Raw genomic sequence first — 8,789 nt, forward strand, 5'->3', positions numbered from 1 at the left:
GCCTGGTCCTACCCAGCCCTGATTGGCCCTCTCCAGGCCTTTCCAATCCTGCACAACCCTGCTTGTCCGTTCCCATTCCTTTCCATCATTCCCAATCCCTACCCATTCCTTCCTGGCACCTTCCGTTCCCTGCCCATCTCTGCCTATCCCTGCCCCTCCTCACCCATCCCTGCCTGTCCCATCCCTTCCCTGCCAACGCCTGCCCATCCCTTCCCATCCTATCCATGCCCATCTCTCCTCATTCTAGCCCATTCCTACCTGTCCCTGCCCATCCCATCCCATCCCTGCCCATACCTGCCCATCTCTCCCCATCCAAGCCCATCCCATCACATCACATCCCATTCCATCCCACCTCATTCCATCCCATCCTACTCCACTCCACGCCCTGTCCTAACTCCGCCATCTCTCCCACGGTGCCAGGCCCAGGGCACAGCCTATCACAAGGCCAAACGCGTCCGCATTTCCATTGTGGTAAGCTGCAGCCAATCACAGCCTGGGCACAGCTCCTCTCAGCCAATCAGAGCCTAGCATGGGTTCTCTGAACCAATCAGATTATGCCTGGCCAATAAAATCAGGCCTGTGTCTGTGCAGCCAATCCCGGACAGCTACAATTCTGTTCAGCCAATCAGTCCCAAACTTTCCTGGCCAATCAGGACTTGGAGCCTCTCAGCCAGTCACGGCTGTGGGACCTGCCCCATTTTGCTCAGCCAATCATGGCACCCCTTGCATTTTCTCCACCAATCAATCATGAGCTTGGCTTGTCCAATCTGGGCCAATCAGGGTGTGACCAATGTCCTGTCAACCAATCATGTTACCTGACCTGCTCTGCCCCAACCTGCCCACGTGCTACCTGCGCCGTCTGCATGTGCTGCCTGTATCCTGCCCATACCCTGCCTGCAGCCAGCATGCGGGTGCACTGCCTGCTGCCCTCTGCGCTGCTCCAACACGCCTCTCTTGCAGGAGGAGATGATCCTGGGTGACAAGATGACCCCAGCAGAGGTGAGGGGGTGGGCAGGGGTGGGTAGGACCCTACCTGCCCACAGGGACTCCGGAGATCCCAAGGGGGTGCCAAGGCGTGAGGTGGGGGTGGATGAAACAGATTTCTCCATAACACCGAGTGTAGGGAGAATGGGGGGGCCCTTGCTGGCACCTGGGGGGAAGCCATGCCCCTAATCCTGCCCAATGGCACAACCCCCCCAGATCCTGGAGTGGGAAGAGCAGCAGCTGGACCAGCTGGTGGACTTCAGCAGCGCCAAGATCGACCCTGCACCCTTCCAGCTGGTGGAGCACACCTCACTACACAAGGTGCACCCACACCCCACCCCAGACCCCCACCCACACCCGCTCTGACCACCAACTCAGCCTCTGCTCCTCCTGCAGACCCACACCATCTTCTCGCTGCTGGGCTTGGACCACGCGTTTGTCACCAGCATCGGGCGCCTGGTGGGCATGGTGTCCCTCAAGGAGGTGAGCAGGGGGGCGGCGGACTTGGAAGGGCACAGAGCAGAACCTGGAGCTGTTTGCCCACGTTTTTGGGGTGCCCACAGCTGCGCAAGGCCATTGAGGGCTCAGTGACGGCCAAGGGGGTGAAGGTGCGCCCACCGCTCGCCAGCTTCCGTGACAGCACCGCCAGCACCAGCGACGCCGACACCACAGCCCTGCGCCAGCTCTGGGACCGCCACCAGCACCACCCCATGCCCCGCGAGGCCAGTCCTGGGGGCGAGGATGATGATGATGACACTCCCAAGGGGCAGTGAGTCCCTTGAGGTCCCACCTGTGTCACCAGAAGCTGCAGGGGCCCCTGGCAGGTGCCAGGGAATGCCTGCCCTGTGCCCACTCACACCAGGCTCAGCACAGGAGTGGGCACCCTCAATCCAGTGCCGCTGCCCCCTCCCTGTGCTGGGGATAGGTTGGGTGCCCCCCAGCCTGCCCCTGCTCCCCAACTACCTGCCAGCTCTTGGGGCTTCCCACTTTGCTACCTCTGCACTCTCCAAACCCCCTGGTGCCCCCTGGAAGGGCCACTGCCCCTACCCCTCCATGGGCACCACAGTGTCCCTGCTTGGGGTGGCCCAGGGAGGCAGAGGGGCATCAGATCAGGATGCCTGCAGGGACAGGGGTGGGCACTGCCCCCTGTCCTCAGCGCCTCCTAGCTGGGAATGGGGGGTCCTGCTGCCTATCTGCTGGGCACCCCTCCCCCTGTAAATACAGAGATTTTTATATTAATTTAATAAAAGGACTTTATAAACAGAGCCAGAGCACTGAGGAGCTGAGGGTAGGGAGGGGCACAGCCAGTGAGCACCAGCTGAGCCTCACCACAGCGCCGGGGTTGGGATCACTTGGGGCAACGAGCCTTTTGTTGCCCAGTGCCGCTCACAGCGTGGCCTCGCTGCGGTACAGCAGCGGAGGGGGCTGCCCAGGGCGGGCACCGGCACGGCGCCGGGCTGTGATGACCAGAGTGCCGGCTTCAGTGAGGGTGCAGCTCACCGACAGCGGGTCCGTGTCCTCTGGCAGCTGGCACTTGTGGGTGAAGGTATCACAGACAGTGCCATCCTCAGCCACCTGTGGGAAGGCAGCACCAGTGCAGTGGAATACGGCGTGGCATGGTGGTACACAGCACACCCCCAGTTAAACCCAGTGCTACTAATGGGGCAACTGCCAGTCACCCTGGCTCCAGCAGGAAGCTCAACAGGGCAGTTCCCAGTGACTCAGGGACAATTCCCAATTACCCCATTGCCAGCAGGGAGCAGGTACCAGTTGCCCCAGTCTTGTGAGGTGATTTCTAACTACTCCAGTGTCAGCAGGGACTGTTCCCAATTGCCCACCTTCAGCAGAGAATGCAGTGGAGCAGGAGTTCCCAGTCGCTCCATTCTCGGTGAGGACAGTTCCCAGTTACCCCACTACACGAGAGGTGCAGTAGAGCAGGAGCTACCTGTTGTCCCATCACTAGGGCACAGGTCCCATTTATTACCCCAGTGCCAGTAGGGGCCATTCCTCAGTTACCACTCCATCCCCCCACCCACAGGAGAGGGGTGTCATGGGGCAGGATCCCCACTGTACCATGGCCAAGAGGGGATGCTGCCCCCTCGGGGTGCCTCACCTTTTCTGCCTGGATGGAGACATGGCAGTTGGAAGTGGTCACCACAATGTCAGGGGGATCAAACTGGCTGACGTCGGCCACCACTTGGTAGGTGTCACCCTGGGCACGCACCCAGGTGCCCAGGCTGCAGGGGTACATGGCGCCTGGGGACTCTGCGGGCATTGGAGGGCTAATGGGCATGGGGGCACAGTACCTGGGGATGGGGGGCTGTGGGAGAGTCTGGTGACACTGGGGGAGGGAGGGCTGGGGGTAGCAGCAGCAGTGGGAGTTTGGGGACACTGAAGGTGCTGAGGTAGTTGCAGGGGGAATTGGGTATTCCAGAGTAGGGGGGTACTGGGTGATCTGGTGTGGTCCAGGGGTAGAACAAGGAAATGGGGGGTCTGGATGAGGGTACTGGTAGGGTCTGGGGGCACTGGACAACCTGCAGACAGCAGGAAAATAGCACAAGAAGCTGAAAACACTGTTGATGACCAGGAAAATCTGGAGGCAGCAGGCTGGTGGGGAAGACGGCACTGGAGTTACTGGGGGTGTACAAGAAAGGGGGGGGTGGCTAACAGGGAACATCAAGGGGTCTGGGGCACAGAGGAGCTGAGGACATAAGGGCAGCCGGGATGGTTGGGGTGGACTGGAAAAGGCTATGAGTAGTTCTGGGGACACTGGGAGGCTCAGAATTGTCTGGGGAGAGGGTAGCAGGGAGCATAGTGGTCCTGGGGACAGCCAGGACACTGGAGGCACTGGGGACTTACAGGGAGAGCAAAAAGCACCTGGGGGGGATGAGGGCTTGGGAACAGTCCAGATAGCCACAGGGCACCTGGGTGGCAGTCAGGGTTCCCCTTCCAGCCTTCCCAGCCCGTGCAGGGGGGACGGTCCCACTCTGTGCCCAGGCACAGGGCAGCTGGATAACCCTTAGAGGGACCCTCCCCAGGGTAGCAGGGCCCCCCACTCCCCATCCCTGGTACCTGGATACCCAAACACCTCATGTGCCCGTGGCCCAAAGGGTCCGTGCCGCCGGTCGCCCTCGAAGCGGGGTTCGCCATGGCCCTGCCCATAGGCGCTGATGAGCTCGGCATGGTACGCCGCGGCTGAGCTGAGCGATGCCATGGCGCCTGCTGCCCGCACCCCCCAGAGCCCTGCCGTGGGGAGGGTCCAGCCGCCCGCCAGACACCACTGCCAGATGCCCATAATTAGGCACCCTGTCCCTAGGAATGCGAGATAAGGGACGATGCCTGATGCCTCCGTCACCCTGTGGGGCCGCGGAGGGGGATACATCACTGCCACCACTGGCCTGCCACTCCTCTGACCCCCGGGGAGGAGGTGCCCCCACCTGCAAGAAGAGGCTCCCGGCGCAGCACTCGCACAATTGACTTTATTCAAGACCTGGCAGGATAGAGGAGGGGGTGCCACGGTGTGGACACCCCACAGGTACCGCCGCAGCGGGGTGGGGGGCTCAGGCAGCCCCACAGATATGCACATGCGTGCACATGCCCATGCGCTCCCAGGTGTGCACATGCACACACACACAGAGCAAAGCCCCCCACCCACCTGCAGGCACCCCAGACTCACCATCCCATCCTATCCCTGTACCCTGGGGAGCATCTGCTGCCCTCGGGAGGGAATGGCAGCGGGTGGCAAGGAGCCCATTGGCACGGCATCAGGCCTGCCAGCCCCTGCAGCCCCTCATAGTTTGGCGATGGAGGGGTGGGGTTGGGGGGCAGCCCCACAGTGGGCACCCCAGGGCAGGGAGGGAGAACAGGGGCTGTGCCCAGCAAAGGCTTGTGGGGGTGCTGGGGGTGCACAGGAGCAGGGGTGCAGCAGGTGCTTGGGGCACCCTGGGATGAGAGGCCAGGGGACCACGGCCAGGGTGGGTGAGGAGCAGCATGCAGGGGGAGAGTGGCCCTACAAGAACACGTGCCATGCGGGAAGGGGCGTGCAAGCGTTGGCAAAAACTGGCATTCCTCCCCCAAACCACGTGCCTGGAACCCCTGGCATGGGCTTGAGGGGCCCCCGAGGTGGGGGTGCCACCCCCAGCCAGGATGGGGGGGGCTGGTCGCCCTTCATGTAGGCACTTGGTTCCCTGCTAGTGGTGAGTGACCTGGGGACAGGGACATAAGTCCCACTGCCTACCCTCTCTCTCCACCCAGCATTGCCTCACAGCAGATTTGGGGAGCCCCGGCTGGGCTGAGCCCCTTGCTGAAGGGCTGGCTTGGGGCTGCTGTCCTGGTCATCCAAAGCCACCATTCTGAGTGTCCATGCCCACCTGGCCCTGCAATCTTCCTGTGCCAGCCCCATGCATGTACAAAAGTATAGAAAGTCCCAGCACCACGGCACATCCGCAGCCCCCCAGAACACCCAGCACCCCCACAGCATCTCTCTGGCAGCCCCATGTACCGAGGCAGCAGTTCACAGTTTAAAACTCGGTCTGATAAAAGTTGGCCAGGGAGAGAGGAGAAAAGCCCCTCCCACCCCAAATGGCCACCACCATCCTGGCTCAGGGTGGTGGGGGTACCACGGGATGCTCAGAGAGTTTCAACCATGCCAATGGCGGGGGGGGTGGGGGCCTGTGCCCAAAAGGGGAGCCCAGGGTGGTTTGGGGGAGAACATGCGAACAGTCAGCCCCACTTATTTAGTCTTGTTAGTTTTGGGGGTCACATCTGGGCATCAGGGTGGGGGACAGACCCCCCGAGCCCTTCCCTGCGCCTCTTCCCTGCTCTCATGCAAAAATCCAGGAGGGCAACGATGTGGCCAAGCAGGGCCAGGGCACAGTGGGGGCACACTGGCTGGGGGGGCTGCAGTGGTCCCCCGAGCCCCTCCTGCGCCCGGATAGCGAGGGGGAGCAGCAGCAGGGCCCGTCCCTTGCCCAGTATGGGGTCTGGCCAGAGGGCTTCGGTAGGGGGACTGGACCCCCACCAGGAGAGGCAGGGCACCCTGGGGGGCATCAGGGCTCTTCAGCGTCCTCCTCCTCCTCCAGCGATGCCACCCCAGAGGAGGCGACATCGGAGACTTTCCGGCGCAGAGGGAAGTCCTTGCTCAGCACCACCTCATCCTCCGCGGGCGAGAGGCAGGCTTCGGCGTAGGACACGGAGTAGAGGGAGTCCTGGCACCGGAGCCGTGCCAGGCCCCGCAAGGCACTTTGGCTGGCTGGGGGTGGCAGCTTGGGCAGCAGCAGGTCCTCGCCCCCCAGGGAGCCCAGCAGTTTGGCAGTGAGTTCGGAGGGGGACACCATCTCCAGGCTGCAGAGGCTGGAGCAGAGAGTCTCAGGGGAGAGGGTGTGCGAGGAGTCGCTCTCGGGCTCGCAGGAGCCGTGCCGCACGCCCAGCTGGCACAGGTGGCCCTGCAGCAGGTCTCGCAGCAGCGCACTGGCGGGCATCGTGCCAGACAGCTCTGTGGAGAACCAGGACACTGGGTCAGTCCAGGGCTGAGGGCACCACGGATGTCAGCTGCCCCCTCCACTGTGCCCAGCAGGTTGGGAGCACTCCCATGACCCCTTTGCCCACAAATTGCTGCATGCACTGTTAACCACCAAAGGAAAAGCAAAACATGCTCTGGCACCAGGGAGGGTGTCACGTTGAAGGGCTTCCCCATCCCTGGCATGGGCACTGTTTGCCATGATGCCAGGCAGGAGCACTGCCCTGTGTAGAGATGGCTAGGCTGGGGAATGTGCCAGGCAGCTCCTTCAACCCTCAGTGGTGGGACACCCACAGTGGCAGCAGGGCCACTTGCCTGCTCCCCATGGCACTTACCGGTGGCCTGGGAGCTCTCTGTGGAGGGCAAGAAGTCCTCGTCATAGGACTCGTCATTGGAGTCGTCCCCATCCACCGAGGACCAGGCTCGCAGCTTGGCCTCAGCGATGGCAAACTGCTCTGCCACTCCTGGCACAGGACAGGTACGGGTCAAATACATGCAGGGAGGTGCCCCCAAATCCCCCTGCCCCAGCACCTCTATGCCCCCAGTGGATGGATAGATGGATGGATGGATGGATGGACGGACAGATGGACGGATGGGGACAACCTGTCCCACCACCCATGCCCTCAGCCACAGTGAGGACCATGCCCACCGGCCATGCCCCACGGTGCCCACCGGCAGCAAATCGCGCCTCCTGCTCGCCCTCGCTCAGGTGGCAGTAGGAGCTGAAGGCGCTCTCCAGGGCAGCAGGTGACTCCACTGGCTTACACCAGCCCTTCCACTCGATGAGGTGGGCCACGCGGCCCTGCGCCATGGCTGTCGGCTTCGTCACGTGCTCCTTCACCACTTGCGAGATGCCTACGGGATGCGTCCCCATGTCAGCACCCCAAGTGTCCCTCACAGAGCTCATTGCCCTGGGACCCAGAACTCCCTGCCTCCAGCCCCTGAAACCTGGCAATCCCATGCCCTCCTCTTGGGCACTAGGGACCCCTTGAGCCGCCCAAACTCCACAGGGTTGACCTCCACACCCTCCCCAGGAGGCCCAGACCACTCATCTCAGGAGAGCCCCTTGCCCAGACGCACCCCCGTGTGAACAGTTACCGTGCAGTGAGGAGCGGGCCAGGGCAGCGATCTCCTGGATGGTCAGCGCGCGCCGCGACTTGGGCAGCATCTCGACAGTGTCCTCAACATTGACCTGCCAGAGTGAGCAGCAGTGTCACAGACCCTGGCACCACTCCCCTTCTGTGAGCCCCATGCTCCAGGAATTGGGCTCAACCCCACTTGGTGTCCACCCCGAGGCGCCTGGGGTGTAACATATGCACACATTATAGACATACATGTGTGCAGAGGGGTGGCCACAGTCCCTACATGCAGGGCAGTGGATATACTCACCTGTGCCTGGGTGCACTCTCCCACACTGTGCAGCCATGATCTGACACTGTGTGCACACGCACTGTGCACACTCACACCTGCACTCTTACCTGTGCACACACAGATGTGCTCAGTGCACACACACTGGCACGTGTCCACTCAGGTAAACACATGTACACACAGACAAGCAAATGTGAGTGAGACGGGGGCACACCCTCACTGTGCACACATGTGAACTTGCTGTACACGCAAGTGCAACTGCACACTTGTGTGCCCACACACGTGTGTGCCCTGTGCTACTTGGTGCCACTGACTCCCCAGCTTGTGCACATGCACGTGCAAGGCCAGCACAGGCGGATTCCCCAGCACCCACTCCCTGGCAGCACATACACTACGCCAGGACATCCCGCTGCATGTCCCCATTGCTATCTCGGCCATGCCAGGCCCTGAGCCCATGGCCACGGGGGAAGCGATGTGGGATTTGGAGGCGCGCAACAAATTGCATTGCCATGGCAACGAGGCACCGTGGACTGATTTCTCCCAGGATACAGCCCGGCTCATGGCTGACGTCAGAGCAGCCTCGAGCTGCTGCGAGATGGCAGGGCCATGGCCAGGACGGGTGCCCCGCCATGGGGTACCAGCACACAGATACCCCAGCTGGGCATGTCAGGGCTCAGTGGTACCTGGAGGAAGTCCTGGCTGTCGAAGGAGGCCTGGCGCACCAGCCGGGGCAGTGGGCGGGTAGCACTCAGTGGTGACAGTGCCTTCACCTCCTTCCACTCCACACACAGCGTCGTGTCCACGGCCACTGCAGGAAGAGCCGGGGCCAACCTCAGCACCTCTGTCCCCCCAGCAGCCCCCTCAACCCCCCACCCTGCAGTAGCAGCTTCTTGCCTAGTCTGAGACCAGACACAACTCG

The 8,789-nt window shown here is 62.3% G+C and overlaps 3 protein-coding genes across 3 annotated transcripts in view; 1 reads left to right on the forward strand and 2 right to left on the reverse strand.

The window, feature by feature from the left end:
* Positions 1-2,204, forward strand: part of CLCN2 (chloride voltage-gated channel 2) — an 8,099-nt gene extending 5,895 nt beyond the window's left edge. The window contains exons 17-21 of the mRNA XM_029960723.1: positions 248-471; positions 961-999; positions 1,201-1,305; positions 1,381-1,467; positions 1,548-2,204. Coding sequence (XP_029816583.1) covers positions 248-471; positions 961-999; positions 1,201-1,305; positions 1,381-1,467; positions 1,548-1,757 — 665 coding nt within the window. The 3' untranslated portion in view covers positions 1,758-2,204. The remainder of the gene's footprint in view (positions 1-247; positions 472-960; positions 1,000-1,200; positions 1,306-1,380; positions 1,468-1,547) is intronic.
* Positions 2,205-2,370: 166 nt separating this feature from the next.
* On the reverse strand, positions 2,371-4,198 carry LOC103758295 (heat shock protein beta-7-like). Its single transcript, XM_025895372.1, has 3 exons — positions 4,057-4,198; positions 3,098-3,249; positions 2,371-2,559 (listed from the first exon to the last, which is right to left on the reverse strand). The coding sequence occupies exons 1-3, from the start codon at positions 4,196-4,198 to the stop codon at positions 2,371-2,373; spliced, it is 483 nt and encodes a 160-aa protein (XP_025751157.1).
* Positions 4,199-4,454: 256 nt separating this feature from the next.
* FAM131A (family with sequence similarity 131 member A) overlaps positions 4,455-8,789 on the reverse strand; it is a 5,154-nt gene continuing 819 nt past the window's right edge. Inside the window, exons 2-6 of the mRNA XM_018074861.1 lie at positions 8,554-8,678; positions 7,601-7,694; positions 7,175-7,357; positions 6,838-6,966; positions 4,455-6,478 (exon numbers count right to left, since the gene is read on the reverse strand). Coding sequence (XP_017930350.1) covers positions 6,033-6,478; positions 6,838-6,966; positions 7,175-7,357; positions 7,601-7,694; positions 8,554-8,678 — 977 coding nt within the window. The 3' untranslated portion in view covers positions 4,455-6,032. The remainder of the gene's footprint in view (positions 6,479-6,837; positions 6,967-7,174; positions 7,358-7,600; positions 7,695-8,553; positions 8,679-8,789) is intronic.

This window comes from Manacus vitellinus, unplaced genomic scaffold (assembly GCF_001715985.3).
Source record: "Manacus vitellinus isolate BGI_N305 unplaced genomic scaffold, ASM171598v3 scaffold_29_pilon, whole genome shotgun sequence".
Taxonomy (NCBI): domain Eukaryota; kingdom Metazoa; phylum Chordata; class Aves; order Passeriformes; family Pipridae; genus Manacus; species Manacus vitellinus.